The sequence below is a fragment of the Drosophila novamexicana genome, unplaced genomic scaffold (genome assembly GCF_003285875.2).
Source record: "Drosophila novamexicana strain 15010-1031.04,08,12 unplaced genomic scaffold, DnovRS2.1 tig00001752-arrow-arrow-pilon, whole genome shotgun sequence".
Classification (NCBI taxonomy): domain Eukaryota; kingdom Metazoa; phylum Arthropoda; class Insecta; order Diptera; family Drosophilidae; genus Drosophila; species Drosophila novamexicana.
In genome coordinates, this window is record NW_020824886.1 from 222,812 (window position 1) to 242,500 (window position 19,689).

General features: G+C 46.2%; 4 protein-coding genes across 4 annotated transcripts; 2 read left to right on the forward strand and 2 right to left on the reverse strand.

Moving 5' to 3' along the window:
• The first annotated feature begins 61 nt into the window (after positions 1-61).
• Positions 62-1,896, forward strand: LOC115768317 (CCR4-NOT transcription complex subunit 9). Its single transcript, XM_030712866.1, has 5 exons — positions 62-270; positions 408-478; positions 545-1,114; positions 1,194-1,285; positions 1,368-1,896. The coding sequence occupies exons 2-5, from the start codon at positions 419-421 to the stop codon at positions 1,552-1,554; spliced, it is 909 nt and encodes a 302-aa protein (XP_030568726.1). The 5' UTR covers positions 62-270; positions 408-418; the 3' UTR covers positions 1,555-1,896.
• A 447-nt stretch (positions 1,897-2,343) lies between these two features.
• On the reverse strand, positions 2,344-3,550 carry LOC115768316 (pyridoxal phosphate phosphatase PHOSPHO2). Its single transcript, XM_030712865.1, has one exon. The coding sequence runs from the start codon at positions 3,343-3,345 to the stop codon at positions 2,416-2,418; it is 930 nt and encodes a 309-aa protein (XP_030568725.1). The 5' UTR covers positions 3,346-3,550; the 3' UTR covers positions 2,344-2,415.
• Positions 3,551-4,737: 1,187 nt separating this feature from the next.
• Positions 4,738-18,572, forward strand: LOC115768302 (supporter of activation of yellow protein). The gene is made up of 17 exons (XM_030712846.1): positions 4,738-4,803; positions 8,013-8,220; positions 8,680-9,228; positions 9,292-9,684; positions 9,766-10,689; positions 11,765-12,445; positions 12,707-13,110; positions 13,206-13,464; positions 15,269-15,366; positions 15,429-15,584; positions 15,673-16,122; positions 16,196-16,471; positions 16,654-16,879; positions 16,960-17,200; positions 17,529-17,717; positions 17,779-18,408; positions 18,532-18,572. Exons 2-17 carry the CDS (start codon positions 8,056-8,058, stop codon positions 18,570-18,572), a joined length of 5,682 nt encoding a protein of 1,893 aa, XP_030568706.1. The 5' UTR covers positions 4,738-4,803; positions 8,013-8,055.
• Positions 5,614-7,382, reverse strand: LOC115768311 (suppressor of Mek1-like). Its single transcript, XM_030712858.1, has 2 exons — positions 7,251-7,382; positions 5,614-7,186 (listed from the first exon to the last, which is right to left on the reverse strand). Exon 2 carries the CDS (start codon positions 7,173-7,175, stop codon positions 6,420-6,422), a length of 756 nt encoding a protein of 251 aa, XP_030568718.1. The 5' UTR covers positions 7,176-7,186; positions 7,251-7,382; the 3' UTR covers positions 5,614-6,419.
• Positions 18,573-19,689: the final 1,117 nt, after the last annotated feature.

The following is a 19,689-nucleotide window of genomic DNA, read 5'->3' on the forward strand; positions in this document are numbered from 1 at the left end:
TGACAAGTTCCACGTCGAAACGTCAAAAAAAAAACAAAACGCAGTGTTGCTTTGAGCCACACCGTTGCCAGACTGCGTTAGTTTACAGAGTGGCAACACTTGTATCATCTATCAGCTGCTGCAACAAATTAAGCCGACATTTTATTTTTTCGGTCGGCATTTTGCTTGGTCATTTTTCGTATAACTGTAGATTTATTGCTAATACGAATATTAAACAACAATTCGTACAATTGTTACGCACCATTACGTACAGTTGATTGTCGCTGCGATGTGAGTTAAGGCTGCCTCAAAAATAGCAATAAAACCGAACGCGCTTAAAAGTTTTCACGCAAAGCCAAAAAAAGCTAAACTTTTACGGTACTTGGTAAAGCTTTCGTTTAACTTTACGTATTTTTGGTGTTTAACAGCAATTTCGAGAATGAGCGCACAGCCGAGCCCCTGCATGAACCCCCAACAACAGCCCACCGAACAGGAAAAGGTGACTATTTAATACGAGTATATGTAGTATGTATATATATAAATGTATTAAATGTTTCAATTGTAGGTTTACCAATGGATCAACGAGCTAGCACATCCGGATACACGGGAAACGGCCCTGCTGGAGCTGAGCAAGAAACGTGAAACGGATCTGGCGCCAATGCTTTGGAATAGCTTTGGCACCGCATGCGCTCTGCTCCAGGAGATAATTAGCATATATCCATCAATAACGCCACCCACACTGACCGCCCATCAGTCGAATCGTGTATGCAATGCGCTGGCGCTGTGGCAGTGTGTCGCCTCGCATCCGGAAACCCGTACCGCCTTCCTGCAGGCCCAGATACCCCTCTATCTGTATCCCTTTCTATCGACCATTTCGAAGACACGTCCCTTTGAGTATTTGCGTCTGACCAGCCTGGGTGTTATCGGTGCTCTGGTGAAAACCGACGAACAGGAGGTGATTACGTTTCTGCTGACCACCGAAATTGTGCCCTTGTGCCTGACCATTATGGACAGCGGCTCGGAGCTGAGCAAAACGGTCGCCACGTTCATCATACAAAAGATATTGCTCGACGAGTCGGGCCTATCCTATATATGTCAGACCTACGAGCGCTTCTCGCATGTGGCCATCACCCTGGTAAGTTGGCCCTGCTCCATCATGTCCTCATTCCTCATTTACGCTCTCCCTCCCTCTCCCTCTCTCTCTCTCTCTAAAGGGTAAAATGGTCATCCAGCTGTCGAAGGAGCCGTGTGCGCGCCTCCTGAAGCATGTCGTACGCTGTTATCTGCGTCTCTCCGACAATACACGGTCAGTGCCAGGCATGATAATAGTCTCTCTCTCTGCCGAGTGCATTAACACTATCTTTTTCTCTTTCTATTCTGTGGAGCAGGGCACGCAAGGCGTTGGGACAGTGCCTGCCGGATCAGCTGCGCGACGGCACCTTTACGCAGTGCCTGCAAGATGATAAATCGACCAAGCAATGGCTGCAAATGCTCATCAAAAACTTGGAACCGGGCGCTGCACAACAGCCGGGCGCCGATCCACGCCAGATTGGCATGTCGCCATTGGGCTCCTAAGCGGCCAATTACATGCCCATGTCTGCCCAGACGCTTGTTTAGGCATTAAGCTTGATTTGTTAACATTTAGATTTAAGCAATTGCAACTTGTATGTTGTAAGAAACCTTGTTGAATGGGGGAAAATGTTTTGCATTTAGCTGCACAACTCAACCATATAAATATATATATATATATACACACACAGAGAGACACACATAAGATTGTCAACTGATGCGAACGAGCGTGAAGCTAATTAGAGCCTTTGCAACAATCAAGTTTACAAGTCATACAATAGTTTATGCTAATAACTAAACTCTATAATATGTATATAAATAGCTAGCTATTAATTTTTGCCATTAAACTGAAATGTAAGTCCAGGTGGTATTTGTTTTCGGGGCGTGCATTTTGCAACAACTTTAAATTCATTTATTTTTCGGGATATACACAAATATACATATATATATATATGTGTGTGTAAGAGTGTGTGTGGGTGTATATAGTTTATCGTATATACAAACAATATTAATTACAACATTCAACAATTACACAAACAATTTTCTCTTACACCTAGCAACAGCTGCGAGCACAAAATATACAATTAACACACTGAATAACATTTAAGATGAGAGTGTGTGTGTGTTGTGTGTGTGTGTGTGTGTTGTGCATAATTCTACATAGTTATTTATTGATTTATTATTATTTGTATACATATATATAAACATTGATCACAACAAAGACTTTTGATGATTCCGAAACCATCCATCAATTAATGTAAATATATATCTGCTGGGAATTAGTCATACATATACATATATACATATATATATATATATATATATATCAAGATATAGATTTGTAAAAGTGTTTGTGTTTTAAATTGACTACTCGACTGGATCGGTTGGTGCGGCAGCAGCTGCAGCTGCCACGGCAGACGCACGTCGTCCTATTTCGGCCTTGCAATTGGCATCCAAATTGTGAGCCTGCGATGGCGGACCCTGCAGCTGGGGCAGCACACAGATCTGCTCCAGCAAATCGAAGCCATTGCGCCAGATGAGCAGATGGGCGCGCAGCTTCAATTTGTTGCGATTCTTGATCAGATGCTTCTCCATGGCGAAGCCTTGACGGGCGCACGCAAAATCGCAGGCGCGCTGCCGCAAAACTGGACAAATATCGTTGTTGCCATCGCCAACGTAAAAGACATGATCGTAACGGATATTGTAGCGTAAATCCTGTTCGATGACAAAATGCTCCAAGACGCGACCCTTGCACAAATTGCTGGCGCTCAGTTTGCAATCGGTTTGGCGATGATATGGCCGCACCAGCAGCTGGCCGTGCTCATTGAATTCGGCCGGATTTGTAAAGATGGCATTGAATGAATCGGACAGATTGTGTGCACGGAGCCATTCATCAATGAAAATACTATTCGAATCGCTGATGATAATTAAATCGAAATTCAGCTTCTTTTGCAAATGCTTGATGAGACGCACAAATCCGGGCACCTCCGGTATACAGCGTATGGTGTCGCGTATTCGCGCCTCTGGTACTTGTTGCGCATACAATAAACGAAAGATTTCGGCCATATATTCGGTCCAGCATTCGTTTTCCATTAGATCGGTTAGAGCACAGGAGCTGACCAGCTCATTGGGCAGCATGTCGCGCACCACGGTGTCCGTATTCTGGGAAACAATTGTATGGTCAAAATCGAAGGCGGCCAGGCGTCGGCGCTGCTGTTTGCCCAGGCCCCGTTGATTGGTTGGGTGGGCGTCGGCGTCAGCGTCGGCAGCGGCTGCAGACGTTGATGGCGTCGACATTGTTGCGGCGCGTTCGGCTGCTGCACTTTCACTTGCAACTGACAATGCCCGAATGCCAATGCGTTTTTAATTGCCCACTGCTGTTGGGCAGCATCAGCAACAGCATCAGCAGCAGCAGCTCGAATTTGGCTTTCGTATGTATGTGTATTTTGGGTTTAGCTTTGGGCAAACTTTGACAGTAGCTTTATTAGCGTCAGCGTTGCCATCCGATTTCAAGCTTCTGGCAAGGCGGTGGTGAAATTAAGCGCCTCTCTATTTCGATGTTTTTCAGTTCAGTTCAGTCATTTATCGATAGGCGTTGAGCTTTAACGTGACTTCTATTCGATTTTCTCAAAATCGTTTTTATTCATTAACAGTTAAATGCAATTATTTGCAACATCTAACCCATTTAACAGTATCGATGCAGGGCAATGGGCTGGTGTGTTAATACGATTACAAATTATTGAACCGATATGAATGAAACACATTATTTGGCTAGTTTTAATTAAAAAATGTTAAATTCTATTTTATTTGTTGCCAGATAAGTAATCAAAACATAATATACTTATTGAAAATATGTGGTTACAAGCTTTTTTCTAATACGAGCAACATAGCGTCTCTTTGACAAAACAAAAAAAAAACATAGATTTTTACTATATTGTGTGCGCTTTAGTTACGCTCGTTTTATTATTTAAGTTTTCTAAGCATTTAGTTAAATTTGAAATATATTATGCCTAGGCAGTTATAGCTTTAATAGTAAATATCGCAAGCGAATTTGTTAGTAACAGATGAACTATCGATGTATCGATATGCTATCAACATCCCTACATTTTCATTTCCATTTTGTCGTGACGAGTACGGTAGTGTTATATTCCAAGCGAAAAAGAAAAAACACTGTCAGACAGCGAGCAGGGCATACATTTAATAATGAATTGTTAAAACGATAGGTGCGCGCCGATGTAATATTGCGTATGTTCTACGACCAGTTCAAACAGTTAACAATTAACGTTATTTTTTTATAACAAATTTATGCGTCGTCGTCTGCTGCTGCTCAATCGTTAAAAAGTGCGTGGAAAAGTGTACGAAACCAATACACGGAAAGTGGGACAACCGAGCGCTGCGCTTGTTGGTGTATGTGCGCTGTGTGTGCGTGTGTGTGTGTATAGTGTGTATGTTTGTGTGCGGTGTGTACTGTGTGTGTGTGTGTGTGTGCGAGACGAGTACAAGTACGGGTAATTTGTACCGACTACAGTCTCACGTCAATGTGTACGACAATGTTTTTTTTTGTATATTAAATAAATAGTACGAAAAAGTGCAACGAAATGTTTACAAAGTGTGCAAATAAAAACAAAACATGCTCCATGTCTTAACACACACCGACAAAGATACACGCGCACACCAATATACACGCGAATTGCATGCAAAGAGAAGGCGCTCAACTTCTACTCCATCTTCTTTTGTCTGACGTTTTGCCGCATGGTGAGTTTATTTCCTGCCTGCCTGCCTGCCAGCCAGCCAGCCTGCTGTTGTTGTTGGGTCCGTTTTCGGCGTCTTTTGCTATGTAGCTGCGTCTTACTGTTTTTTTTTCCCAAAGACCTCGCTGGTTTTTTTTTTTTTTTGCATTGCCTTAGGCGCGCAGCGCACGCAGCATTTGTTGTTGATTCTGCCGCAGTTAATATTTGTTGTTGCACAGGCGCCGTTGCCGTGAGTTGCGCGGGGGTCGCCAATGCAGATGCATGTATAAAAGTACAATGCATATGTATGTGTGTGTGTGTATATATATATATTGTGCACATGTATATATGTATTTTTCTCCATGCAGCGGCACGGGCGATTGCCTTTCATGCTGGTATTGGTTCGTGTGCGCGTGTGTGTGTGTGTGCGCTGTGGTGAGTTTCTGGCTCGGGCCCCTGGTGAATTTGGCAGTGTTGCCAACACATACACCACGTCGCAGTCGCTGTCATTTGTTGTTGCTGTAGTAGTGCGTACCAATGTGGCGCGGTTTTCTCAATTTCTGCTGCTCTCGACAGACAGCTGTGTGCCGCGCATGTTTCCACGCTTACGCAGCGTATTATTAACAAGGGTATACGTCGTCGTTGTTGTTTTTGTCGCTTTTTGCAGGTTTCCCTGTGCTTTGGCGGTGCGTTACTGTTTACGCGGCAATTTCTATGTCCACTATCATAAGCAAAAATGAAAAGCCCGGGCTTTTATTAAAATATTCCCATCGTCCATTTTTTTTATTTATTTTTTTTTGTCTATAAATAACAAACAATAAGCACATTGCGTTTTTACTCTTCCCCACTATGTTTGCCGGTGAATGAATGTGTTTGAAAGCTTTTCAACTCGAAGCTTAAGTAACAGTTACTACATATTTGCGTAAATAGCGAGAGTGCAATAGGAAAACGAAAACAAAACAATACATACGCACACTCTTGCCCCGCTCTATGTACATATACATACATATGTATATAATTAATTACTGTTGTTTGTGTTTGTAATTGCCGCTAGTTGTTGTAAGTTGTATATATTTTGTAGCTTATGAACGTCAAACACAGGGGCGGCACTTTGAAGTAACGGTTCACTCACACGCATACATATTAAAGAGAGAGAGAGAGAGAGAGAGTCAATGCTTGAGTTTTGATACATGCATTTTTTGTAGTGGAATAATTGTTGTATGATTCCAATAATAGCATATGAATTATAACAATTTGTATTGAAGTCTTCCGTTGTCAAAATATTGTGCACAGCGAGAAAATTTCTTGCCGTTTCTTTCGTTTGGTTTGTGTACTGTATGCGTGTGTGTGTGTTTGTGTTTGTTTTTTTGCATGCATGTGCATGTGTGTATGTGTATGTGTGAGCGCGTGCCGAGTTCGTTCTCCTTTTGGTGGGGCAGCAACATGAACCCGCTACGCTTAGCATTATTATTTGGTTTGCCCTTCACCCTCCCACACACACACACACACAGCTCCACTAACAGCCTCACCCGCGCTCAACAAAATTGAGACACAAACACACATATATACACACACACAGAGAGACACACACACACATAGCGGCACAGACACACTCACATATGCAGACAATTGGGCATCATCTTACACTCTTCTCAATTCTACATGTTTCTCTTGTGCTGCGGCTGGATTTCTTGTGGAATTGCAATGCGCCTCGAAATCTTCGACGTACGCTGACGGATTAACTATGCTATTTTGTTCACTATTTAAATTCTCTGTTTTGTTGTCATCGGGATCGACATTGTTATCAGCATCATTTCCATCTGCTTCATCATCTGCTTCTTCAACAACATCATCATCATCATCATCATCATCATCAACGTCGTCGTTGTCGTTGTCGTCGTAGTCATCAGCATTCCGCTCCAAGCGCAACAATTTGTCTAGTTGAGTGCGCGTAAATTTAAGTATCGGTTGATGTCTGCGCAACCGCTGGCAGCCCCAATAGAACATCTCCTCCGTCTCAAGCAATGCGTCTGTCTCCGGCACCGGCTCCTTTTGTTGCTGCACCAACATAATATGGTTGGCTTCAATGGAGCACGCCGTGGTTGTTTCCGCTTCCGTTTGTCGCACATTGCTGGCGTTCTTGCGCTGCCGTCTCATGGCCGGCGGCTGCCTATCCTCGATGGCCAGTTCACAGCAGATGACACGGAACACCAGCCAGGCGCCGGCGAGGGCCATCATAATGTGTTCGATTAGGTCAAAGCGACATCTGCCGCCTGGTACCGGCATCAGTACCAGATTGGTGCCCGGTATCCGTCCGCCCGTTGCCAGAGCCCGAAACAGGCTCAATTGATCCTTCATGGGTTGCCATATCGGCGCTAATATCAACTGCAGCAACATATAAATAATTTCTGTAATGCAAGTGAAACAAATACGTATATGTTGAGATTTGATTTTGATGCTGTGTGTTATCACCTTAACCACCAGTACAATTTTGATCCAATGGCTGAGGCCAGAGGTCTGCTTTGAAATAATATAATTTACAACATTCACACGATAAATTTTCGTAAGCTGAGCTGATTATTTTCTTTTTTTTTTTACAATGATCTGGCCGGATTTACAAAGTGTTACCAGTCAACTGTAATCGAGAATTGTGTATTAAAGTTTTGCGCGATATTTATCGATAACAATCAAGTTTGTCGATCTTTGCTTTGCCGTGCTGCCCTTTGCATATTTTATTTTTTGTTTGGCATATTTTGAAATTTTTTTTTATTTACAGTTTGAATCGAACTGCTACTTACAGAGTGACAAGTTTATGTGGCAGCCCTTTTCGACTTCTTAATTGTTGTTATGCTGTATTGTGCAGGGTATTGCACGATCGGTTCTAGCCGATAGCGATAGCGATAGCATGTGTTGAGCGATATTTCGATTTTTGCAGTCGGCCCAATTTTGAACGAAAGCGCAGTCAAAACTCTAAAGAGCGCGAGCTGTGTGAAGCGCGCCTAAAGTATCGATACTTTTGTTGTTTTTCTGCTCAGCATATGAACAGTTAATTTTGTTGCTGGCTCTTCTCTATTTTGGTTTTATTCGCTTTCGTTAAAGAAGAAGAAGACCTTCGATTAGTTTTTAACGAAAGTAATGCGTTTTGATGTAAAAGCAAAACTTTGTAACTGCATAACATAATTTTTTGTTGTAAAATTCATCACTAATAATTTGTTTTAATTGTGTATTTTTTAGGCAAAAGCAAACCGCGTTTTGGTGTGGATAAAGGAATAAAGCAATGAATGATTTACGCCAGCAACAGGTACAGGTAGCAGCAACATCATCCTCAGTTAGCCTGGCAGCAACGCCTCTCTGCTCCAACAGCTCCACGAGCAGCACCAGCAGCAGCAGCAACAGCAGCAGCCACAACAACAACATCAACAGCAACAGTTCCAGCGCCAGCGTCAGTCCACGTTCCAGTTCCAATTCGAATTCGAATTCGAGCAACGGTTCCAATTGCAAGTCAGCCATAGCGACGACGACGACAGCAGCAACAGGCGGCGGCAGCAGCAGCAGCAGCAGCAGCAGCAGCAGCAGTGTCCAGCGGCAGCAGCTGCAGCTACAGGAAGAAGAGGAGGACCAGCAGCAAGTGGTTAGCTCCACATCGTCGCCGGCACAGCGACAGCAGCAGCAACAACAATTGAATGTGTCGACAGCAGCAACTGCGCAGCGCCAACAACAACAGCAGCAGCAACATCAGCAGCAGCAGCAGCAGCAGCAGCAGCTGGTGGGTCAAATAACCAGCACCACAGCATCGCCGCCGCAGCACAGACTGCGCGACGATGCGCAGCTGCCAAATAGCCCAAGCAGCAGCAGCAACAGCACAGCGCCAACAACAGAAACAGCAGCAACAGCAGCAGCAGCAGCAGCAGCAACAACAAGCGAAGCAGCAATGGCTGCCACAGCTTTAGATGTGAATGGCGAGGATAACAATAGCAGCAGCGGTAGCAGCGGGAGCGGAAGCGGCAGTCACAAGCTCATACTGAAGCTCTCGAAGCACGGCAGCCAGACAACCGAATCTCTGGGGGTCAACGATGAGCGACGCGTCGAGCCGCTGCGCATACAATTGCCCGCACAGTTGCCAGCAACAAATGCGTCTCAACTGTTGCAGGGCATCGTTGGGCAGCCGGTTGTTGTGCCGAAGTTAACGATAAGGCCGTTGAAGGTGCAACAGCCGGATATGGCAACAAATTCGGATGCATCGTCATCGTGCTCGTCCTCGTCGTGCGCCGATGAGGAACAGCAGCAGCAGCATCAGCAGCAGCAGCTGCCGCACATTGTGCCCAAGCTGACGATACGCGCCGCCAACGAGGAGCGTGTCGGCAGCGTGGTGCCCAAGCTCATTATCAAGATGCCCGATGCGGGCGGAGGAGGCGGAGGAGCAGGAGCAGGAGCAGCTGGAGGTGGCGAAGCCAGCAATTGCCATAGTCCAATGAAAACAATTGCGGCGCCCGTGCCCAAGCTGACCATCAAGACGACCAAATTGGATGGCGGCAATGAGACGCAGCTAATTAGCTGCAGTCTATCGCCAGCATCGGCCGCATCCAGCTCATCGGCATCCAGTTCAAGCTACTCCGGCGGCGAACAGACGCCCACGGTGCCCAAGCTGATGATCAAGACAACGCACGCCGGCAGCAGCTGCATCAGCAGCGACGATCAGCAGCAACAGCAGCAGCAACAACAAATAATACCAAAGTTAACCATCAAGACGGCGGGCGGCAACCAGGAGCTGGTGCAGCTGCAGGCGCAGCACACGGTGATCATGACGCACGATGCCAACAATGCGCAGTCCATACCCAAGCTGACCATCAAGACCAAGTCAATTGAGCTGGAGGATGAGGAACAGTTGCAGCAGCAGCAACAATTGGTGCCCAAGCTGACCATCAAGACGAACAACAGCACCGATCAGCAGCAGCAACAGCAACAGCAGCAGCAGCAACAGCAACAGCAGCCGCATCTCAAGCTGACCATCAAGAATCTGTGTTCGCCCAAGCACAAGGTGCGCGCCGTGCTCGAGGAGAAGATCAACAGCTACTCCAGCTCATCTTCTAAGCTGACGCTGACCAATGGCGGCGAGATGCCAGCAGCAGCAACTGTTGCAGCAGCAAATGTTGCAGCAGCAACTGTTGCTGCTGTTGACAGCGAAGCGGATGAGCTGCGTCGCAATTCCGATGATATGGACATTGATGATGCGCTCTCCAAGGAGCATGATCCCAAAATGTTTCACAATCTGCCGGCGCCGGCGCACAGCAGCAATGGCATTGCACAGCAGCAGCAACAGCAGCAGCAGCAGCAACACAATATTGTGGACATGGTGGATCTGACCTCGTCGCCCTCGCCGGGCAACTCGCCGGCGCATGTCAACAGCAATAACTACGCAGGAGCAACAATAAATCGCAGCCTGTCCACAGCTCAATCGCAAAATCTGCTGCTCGAGTGCCTGCAAATGCAAGCAGCAGCAGCAGCAGCAACAACTGGCAGCAACATCAGCAACAACATCAGCAACAATAACAACAACAACAACAACAGCAGCAGCAGCAATCCCGCCTCACCCAACTCCAATATACTGCTCAGCCAGCTGACAGCGCCGCCCAAGAGCTTTAGCAACAATTCGACAGCTGCCTCAAAATATCCTCAGCTAACCGAACGTCTGATGGCCAATGGAGCAGCAAATGTTGCTGCAACTGTGGCAGCAGCAACTGTTGCTGTTGCTGCCGCACAGCAGCCGATTATCGATTCCATTGAGATTCTAGATACGCCCGAGGGCAGCCCGCATTCACAAACGACGCAAAGTGCCTACGAGTCGGAGGAGACGCAGCTCGGCAATCATCTGAATCACATGAATCTTAATCGAAATCGAAATCGAAATCACAAGCCAGACAATCAGCAGCAGCAGCAGCAGCAACAGTTGCAGCTGCACAACAACAACGAGAACCATTTGAAGCGACAGCAGCAACAGCTGCAGCTGCAGCACCAGCAACATCTACAAACCGAGCCAGAATCTCCCAGCGGCGTGAGTAGTCCATATATGCAAAATCTAGTATACCCCTCTGCCCATTCAAAATAGCTAGGGTATACTGCAGTTGGGCATGTGAATGTAACTAGCAGGGGGAAGCTTCTTCTACACATTTAGAGGACAAGCACATCTTACTTTCTCTCGATAACTGTCCGATAACAGTTGTATGATATCGATAAATATCGACAAATATATCGATTCTGAGAAAAATCAGTTTAAAGATGCTCGTATAAAAATCCATTTATGAAAATGCTTAAAAATTTAGAGGAGACAACTTGGATAGGGAGCAGCACATCTTTCCTTCTCTCGATAACTATCCGATAACATTTGTATAATATCGATCAATATATCGATTCTGAGAAACTGACAGTTATTGACACAAATCAACCGCAGTTTATAGATTCCCGCATAGTTCTCCATATATGAAAATGTTTAGCTGCCTGAATGCTATTTGTATACCCTGTTCCAATTCACAATAGTTCAAATAGGGTATACTGCAGTTGTGCATATGAATGTGACTAGCAGAGGGAAGCTTATCCGAGCACCATTAAATTAAAAAAGAAAAATAATAAAAAGTAAAAATAATAATAAAAAAAAAGAAAAAATAATAATAATAGTAATAAAAAAAAAATAATTAAAAAATAAATAAATAATAATAATAAAAAAAAAAAATAAAAAAACAATATTAAAAAAAAAATAATAAAAAAAAATAATAAAAAATAATAATAAAAATAATAATAAAAAAAATAATAAAAAAAAATAATAATAAAAAATAATAATAAAAAAATAATAATAAAAAAAATAATAATAATAAAAAAATAATAATAATAATTAAAAGAAAGCTTTTTAAATACATCTAAACAAAAAGATTTGTGGCTGAACCACTTTTTGAACCTCGCCTTTGAACCGGTTCATTTTGATTTAAAAAAAAAAACCTAAACTAATTGCAATTTTTCGATATTCCCTTTGGCTTTTACAGCTGCCGCCAAGTAAACAGCGGCGCCTGGACAACAATGAAAACGATCAGCAGACGCACAACTGCAGCAATGACACGCCAGCAACAGTTGCTGCCGGCGCAACAGCAGCAGCGGTAGCGGGAACAGCAGCAGTAACTGGACAACAGCCAACGCATCGCAGTCGCAAGCAGAAACACGAACGCATACTCAACACGGAACTCGAGGAGGCACAGCAACAGCCGGCGGCGCACATGGAGCACGCGCTCAGCAATGGCAGCCTGTTGCTGGCCGAGGAGCGTCTGGCGGTGGCGACAGCAGCGGCAGCGGCGGCGGCGGCGTCTGTCTACAGCGAGCAGCAGGAGGCGCATGTGTCGACGCCGTTGGCCGGGACAGGGACAGGAACAGGAACACCCCTGCCCGTGAGCACGGTCAGGCGGCGGGGTCGACCCAAGCGCAATGCCAACGAGCTGACGCCCGCTCCGGCAGCGGCAGCGGCAACAGTAACGGAAACCCTGCTGGAGGCGGACAGTGCGGTGCAGTCGCGACGTGTGCAGCTGCTGCGCAAGCGTTTGGCCATCGACATGGTCAGTGCGGAGCAGCCGGAGCTGCTGGCAACAGCGCACCATGCGGCAACCACGACGGAACTCAATCCCGGCGTGGAGCATGCCGCACAGCAGTTGCTGGCGGCGGCGGCAACGACGGCGACAACGACGACGACGGCGGCTTCGATGACAACGCCAACGCGACGGAACGAGCAGCGGCCGCTGCGCGCCACGCGACGCAGTGTAGCGACACCAGCCGGAACAGCAGCCGGAACGCCAGCAAAAGTAACGCGCAAGCGTCAAAGCAAAGCTGCAACAGCTGCTGCTGCTGCTGCTGCTGCGGCGGCGGCGACGGCAGCAACAGTTGCTGCTGCTGGGATGATGCCGCGCTTTGGCAGCAACACGACCGTGGAGAGCAACAACAATGGCATGGCCTATGCTCTGGCAACACAAATCGATCTAACCATGTGCTCATCCTCATCCTCCACCAGCAATGGCAGCGCCGCAATCACAACAACAACAGTTGCTGCGGCGGCGGCGGCGGCGGCAGCAGCAACTGTCGACAGCAGCATTTGTTCTATGCTGCCGCCAACAACAATATTATCCTCCTCCGATCCGCTGCCGGATGTCATCTTTCAGCCCAACGATTTCTCATCTCTAACAGCCACACAGCAGCTGCGCACCAACAACAACAACAGCAACAACAGCAACAACAACAACAGCCAGCATGATTCGCAGGACGAGGACAACTACAGCGCACTGGAGAACTCGGGTGGTAAGCCTCTGATCCATGCCCAGAATCGAATACCATTTCTTACATATCTATACGCTCTTGCCTTTCAGATGAATCCTCGACCCCGGGCCAACTCTTGAGCGGCTTTGGCAGCAGTCCAGCGGCGCCTGTTACCCCAACGCGCGGACGCGGACGTGGACGCGGCTCTAGGGGTGGCGCCGGCGGCTCATCCACCTCCTCGGGTCGCAACAGCACAAATAATGCGGCACAGCCGCGTGTGCCGCGCATGAGTCGAGGCGCCAGCGCCGTGGCCAAGGCCATCGCCCAGAGCCGGCCGAGATGTGTGGGCGGACTCAAGCACCAGCCGGATCCGGAACGGCTCAAGGGCTTCTTTAGTCCGGTAAGCAGCCAACAAGTTGTATTCTTTATATATTCATCAACCAAGAGCCCAAGTTTTGGGTACTTTTTGAGCTCCATAAGTCTAGATCTTTTAGTTCCCTGGGTTCGAGCTCTTTTTATACCCCGAACCCATTCAAAATGGGTATATTTGTGCAAAATCCAAATGTATGTAACAGGCAGAAGGAAACTTCTCCGACCCCATAAAGTATATATATTCTCGATCAGCATCAATAGCCGAGTCGATCTAGCCATGTCCGTCTCTGTCTCTGTCCGTCCGTCCGTCTGTCCGTCCGTATGTATGAACGAAAGGATCTCAGAACCTATAAGAGCTATAGGTCCTCCTGGTGCCTGCGCAGCTCGAGTTTCTTTCCGATAATCGATAACTTGCTCCGTTTCCAAGTAATCGATAAAAATCGATATCGATATACCGTTTTTTTTTGGTAAATAATAAGAGCTAGAGTCACCAAACTTGACATATAGCTTCTAAAATAGAATATATATGTGCATTTGATGTTGGAGGAAGAGGGTGCAGGGTATACCCTAGCCGGGAGCTCCCGACTAGTACCTCGTACTTATTTTGTTTAGATATTGGCATATCGCCTATGAGAGTGTATATATCAAAATTTCTGTATCTGTCACTTATAGTTCCCGGTTACACTACACTACATACACTACCTTTGTGGGCAAAAGTTCCAAATATCTTTATTTATTTTATTAACAATTTTTTATATTATTATCTTGAGAAATGTACAATTTTTTATATATATATATATATTAGTATTTTGATCAAACATAAGTTTTGCCCCAAAAACAGGGTATTTGCAATTCGTTACACGCTCTGCAGTATCGAAAGCTACTTTATAGCTGTTTCTTCTTTGTGTCTCTTCTTTGGCATGAATCATTCAAAGGATACCGTACTGTCTCTGTCCCGCTCGCTCGCTCTCTCTCTCTCTCTATGTGTGTGTGTGTTTGTGTGTCTTGTGGCTGTGCTCTATCATATTTATATGATATTTTTCATTGTTTCACCCAATGCAACTTGTTTATGTTTTATTACGTAAATTTTGCTCACATGCACACGCAAGCATACACACACACACACACACACACACATACACACTCATACACACACAGACACGCCAACAGTGTTGTGTCGTAATTAAAATCAAAGGCGCTCGCGCGCTGCATTCATTGCCAACTGCCAACAAAAACAAAACGCATACGTTTGCAGCAATAATAATAATAACAATAATAATAATAACAACAAAAACAACAGCAGCAGCACGCGACCGAAGTCAGCAGCGCTGCAGCAGCAGCAGCCGAAACGCGTTGTTGTTGTTGTTGTCTCCTCACCTGTGATTTTAATCAGCTGAACATTTTTTGTTGTTTTTTTTGTTTTCTGTTTTTTTTTTTTTTTTGTTCGCTCTTGCTCTCTATTGGTGTGTCTATAGCAATGCTGCGACAGCGGCAAGCAAAGCCAACTTCACCACACCTGCTGCGTCGCTGCTCTGTCTCTCTCTCTCTCTCTGTCTGTCTCTCTGCTTGAGGAGAGCTCAGCATGTGCGCGCTTGCTTACCCACACACACACACAGTTGGCGTTGTTGTTATTATCATGCATGCTGGCAACGCTGTCACACAGCGCTCTCTTGAGTTGTTGCGCTGCCCGTCTCTTATGCTCTCACGCTGGCGCTGCCGGCGTCGCAGCAACCAAAATCAATGCACAAATTTGCAAACAAAAAACTAAGAGAAAAGAAAACACAATTTTGGTTAATGTCTTTTCAATGCTTTTTGTTGTTGTTGTTTTGCAGTCGCCGCAGGTGTTCGAGGAGGACACACGCATGAGCGCCGATCTGAATAACAGCAATCAATCGGTGACGAGCATGGAACCGCCGTTAACGCCACAAAAGTGAGTATTATTATTTTGAGTGCTTATTTCATTTCTTTACTGTTTTTTTGCGACTCGCTCAGGCAACCGGACTTTCTCAACAACGAGGAGTCGCAATCGTCCATGTTGAGCGGCGTCAGTTTATTGGACTCGAATCAGGGTCAATCTGTGGACGCAATACTCGGCTCGGCACTGAAGCGACCCAAGAAGAAGAAAATGGAGATTTGCGTGGCCGAAGAGTGAGTACCAAATTGTCCATTCCCCCCCCTCCACACACCCGGCCAGCTGCAATAACTAACCATATACTTTACGCTCTCGTCTGTGCAGTACGGATTTCAAGGCATCCAGCATTGCGGAATATGATTGGCCGCCGCCGAAGGGCTGTTGCCCGTCCAAGAATCGCGACACCTTCATGATACAGGAACAGGTGGCCCTCTATTTGGGCATCACCAGTTTTAAGCGCAAATATCCGGATTTGCCGCGTCGCGCCGTCGACATGGAGGAGCGCAATTGGCTGCAGGAGAAGGGCCTGGTCAGCGAAAAGATGTGCGATCTGGGCATCACCGCAGTCTGGGCCTCCGACATACTGGACATCATGTATGCCGATTTCTATGACAAATACGAGGAGTACAAGGAGTACATACGCCAGAAGCATTTGCGTGACATCGAGGCCAAACAGAAGGCGCTCGGCCTTACTGTCGGCAATGGGCGTGGCCTGCAGGCACGCGATCGCGCCATGCTCTCCACCAGCAAATGGAATGTGTACTTCAACAAGACGTAAGTCCCCTGGACGAATCATTTCCTGATATACGCTATACTAAATCTTTACATTCCTTGGCGTATGCCGTAGGCGCAAGGAGGAGCGTGTCGCCTGCCTGGATCTGCAAACGTTCACCATGAATTTGCCGGTGCCGCGCACCGCTGCCAGTTCCACCCTCTTGCATCGCTCCATCACGAATGTGGTGCGTGAAGCGGCGCTGGCAGAGAATATGCCGGTGCCGCCGCAGCTGCTGGCGCCGCGGATCTATGATGCCGCCTACCAGGACTCCGATTATGTCTATCCGCTGGCCCTGGTGCCAGGCCAATTTACGTCCAACTATCGCCGGCTAACGCCTGCCGAGCTGAGGTGAGAAATGATCAAAAAAAAAAAAAAGAGTCAAGCCGAAGTTGAAATACGCTTACACTCATTATAATATATATATATATAAGTGCCATATTATATATCCCGATGCGATTAAATTAAAATCATGTTAATTTTCATAATTGCACAAATGGCATACAAAACTAATATACCCCTTCCTTTTGTAGGGCATACCCGCTGAATACAGCGCTGGATAAGCCGCCGAAGCAGCAGGAACAGCTGTTGCTGCTCGAGGGCGTCAAAGCTGCGCAAACGAAAGCGCAGACAGCGGCGCTGCGGCGCAGTCAGCGCTCGCGACAGCAGCGCAACAATGATCCGGCCAAAACAAGCAACGCCTCCGACGCCAGCGGCAGCAGCAGCAGCAGCAGCAGTGAAGCCAGCAGCAGCGAATCTGTAAGTTACAATTACACATATATACACACACACACATGTACAGCTTTCACTCATGCATATTTGTTATTGCACATGTATAGGACAGCGACGCGGACAGCGACAGCAGCTGCAGTAGCAGCGCCAGCAGCCGCAGCAGTCGCAGCAGCAACAGCAGCACCAGCAGCAACAACAGTTCCATTAACTCCGCCAGCGAAACTGAGCAGAAACGCGAACAGGATGCCAGATTGTCGTCCAATTGCGGCGTCTGCCAGCGCACACAGCATCGCAATGCGAGAAATATGCCCGAGGCCTTTATACGCTGCTACAGCTGTCGGCGCAGAGGTAAGTGAAGGGCTCCACATTTATCCCACATGGGATATTGAGGGGACTTTTGCCCAAGTTGGCCCAAGTTGAGGGAAATGTAGCTACGTCATAAATCTCCCCGTTTCCGTTATTTCACTTAAAAAAAAAAAAAAGTAGATCAGTTTCGACGCTAAACCAGAAAAGCTGGCAACGCTTTTGTAAAATTAAACTTAACGAACTTGAAATATTGCCAATTGGGCATTTTTTATATGCAGTCTGGCAATACCAATAAGGTGCAGTTCGTTGAGTTTCGTTAAAGAAAATATTGTTAATTTGAAGCAAATTGTTCAATTCCTTTAATTTACAGTGCATCCCAGCTGTATTGAGATGCCGCACCGGATGGTCGGACGTGTGCGCAACTACAATTGGCAGTGCGCGGATTGCAAATGCTGCATCAAATGCGGCAGCAGCCAGCAGCCGGGAAAAATGCTCTACTGCGAGCAATGCGATCGCGGCTATCACATTTACTGCCTGGGCGTCAAAACGGTGCCCGAAGGTGAGTCTCCCACCTGGAACTACATATATATCATATATAACGTTAAATGTTTGCCTTTTAGGTCGCTGGAGCTGTGAACGCTGCTCGATTTGCATGCGCTGCGGCGCCACGCGCCCTGAGGGTCTGCCGCAGGCGTCGCTGCTGTCGCCAGGCGGCGGCGTCGGCGTCGGCGTCGGCAGCGGGGGCGAGAAATGCGTGAAACCAGTTAAACACAAAAAGGTCAAATGGATAAACGAGTATCGCATCGATCACATCACCAAACTGCGCGAACACTGCGCCATGCTCTGTGTGCCCTGTGCACGCGCCAAGCCCACCAAGCGAACGCCGCCCACAACGCCCAACAGCTGCGGCGTCGGCGTCAACGTCAGCGGCGGCAGCGGCAGCAACAGCAACAATAGCTGCGCAAATTCGCCAACATCATCGGCTGCGCAGTTGCCGCTGTCAGTGCAGGCCAATGGCACGACAGATGCAGCAGCAGCTGCGCTCAGTCCGAGAAGCAGCAGCTGCAGCAGCAGCAACATGGCGCCGCCGCTGGCAGCAGAGGCAATTGCGTGCGGCAGCATCCTGCCGCCCATTGGTGGCAAGCGTATGCCACAGCAGGCGCTAAACAGAAACCAGGACATGGCAATAATGCAGTCCAGCAGCAGCAGCAGCAGCAGCTTTAATGATGCGTCGACAGCAGCAGCAGCAGCAACAATAATTGCAACGCCCGCCAACAGCAACAGCTCCAACTCAGTCGCAGCAGCAACAGTTGCTGCAACAGCAACAATAACAACAACAGTTGCTGCAACAGCAACAACAACGACAACAACAGCCACAGCAATTGGCATAGCTCCGCCGCCGGTTGTTGCCTGAGTGGGGGTTATACGTTATTGTGCCAAGCGCACTTTAACGGACTTGTAGTAAGCGCGGGTCGCCCCCCCCCCCCCTTCCCCCTCCGTACTACCAATCCCTCGACCAATCCTAAACCAGCAGCCCTGCCTAAAAAGCAATCCCCCACGCATCTACCCACCACACACCTACACACCACACATGTACCCACCACACATCTACACCCCACACACACACACGCAAGTGCATAGTATTAACAAGCAAAAACACAAGCTATTTTTGTATATGTATGCGGTTGGGCGTATGTTAATTGATTATATATATTAATATTAATGCAATTTTTTTTTTTTTTGTTTTATCTTTAATTGTTTTATATTCATATAAATACAACTTAATTTAATGCCCACAATAATTATGTTACTTAAGCGAACGCAAGATAAATATGTTACGGACACATGACAACAAAATGATCAACAAATTTATGTTTATGCCTAAGTTGAGTTTGTTTAAATTAGCGAATAAGTCACAATACACATACACCCACACGAACACACAACAACAACAAACAAACACACATACATTTGGAGTTTCTTAGCTGCATTTTAGTTAATTTAACCTTTTTTTTAATTTTTAAATTGTATGCAAAACTTTTGGCGTTGCCACTGGCCATTTAATAAGTCCAACAGAGTCGTCTGGCAACGTATTTACTTTCTTAACTCGCATAACAACCTCTCTCTTCCTTATGCTCATTCTCTTTGTTTCTCATTCATTACACACACACACACTCTCTCTCTCTCACACACACACACGCATCGCCTCTACTTTTAAGACATCGCATATTGTGTATTCTTCTTTTGTGTTTGTGTTTCGTTTATAATAATTAAATATTTATATATCGAAACAAATACAAAAAAAAAAACAAATAAAAAAAAAACAATTATGTCTCTATGTACGTCGTTAGCCTATAAAATTGTACTATACGAATATAAATAAGCTACAAAATAAAAATTAACCTATGTAATAAATGAAATTGGGCCGAAACTACTATATATATACACATATATATATATATAGATCTATTTTTTTTTTCGTTCAAATTGTGTATGTACTTCTTAATACTATTTTTTGTAAGCTGTAAGTT

What these genes read in the sequence shown, in the direction of transcription:
- LOC115768317 (XM_030712866.1), top strand. Translation starts at nt 419, where the DNA reads ATGAGCGCACAGCCGAGCCCCTGCATGAACCCCCAACAACAGCCCACC. An exon ending in AGCCCACCGAACAGGAAAAG is followed by an intron (nt 479 to 544) that starts GTGACTATTTAA and finishes TTTCAATTGTAG; the next exon opens with GTTTACCAATGGATCAACGA. An exon ending in CGCATGTGGCCATCACCCTG is followed by an intron (nt 1,115 to 1,193) that starts GTAAGTTGGCCC and finishes CTCTCTCTAAAG; the next exon opens with GGTAAAATGGTCATCCAGCT.
- LOC115768316 (XM_030712865.1), bottom strand. Translation starts at nt 3,345, where the DNA reads ATGTCGACGCCATCAACGTCTGCAGCCGCTGCCGACGCTGACGCCGAC.
- LOC115768311 (XM_030712858.1), bottom strand. Translation starts at nt 7,175, where the DNA reads ATGTTGCTGCAGTTGATATTAGCGCCGATATGGCAACCCATGAAGGAT.
- LOC115768302 (XM_030712846.1), top strand. Translation starts at nt 8,056, where the DNA reads ATGAATGATTTACGCCAGCAACAGGTACAGGTAGCAGCAACATCATCC. An exon ending in GAAATCGAAATCGAAATCAC is followed by an intron (nt 10,690 to 11,764) that starts AAGCCAGACAAT and finishes ATTTAAAAAAAA; the next exon opens with AAACCTAAACTAATTGCAAT. An exon ending in CTAACGCCTGCCGAGCTGAG is followed by an intron (nt 16,472 to 16,653) that starts GTGAGAAATGAT and finishes TTCCTTTTGTAG; the next exon opens with GGCATACCCGCTGAATACAG.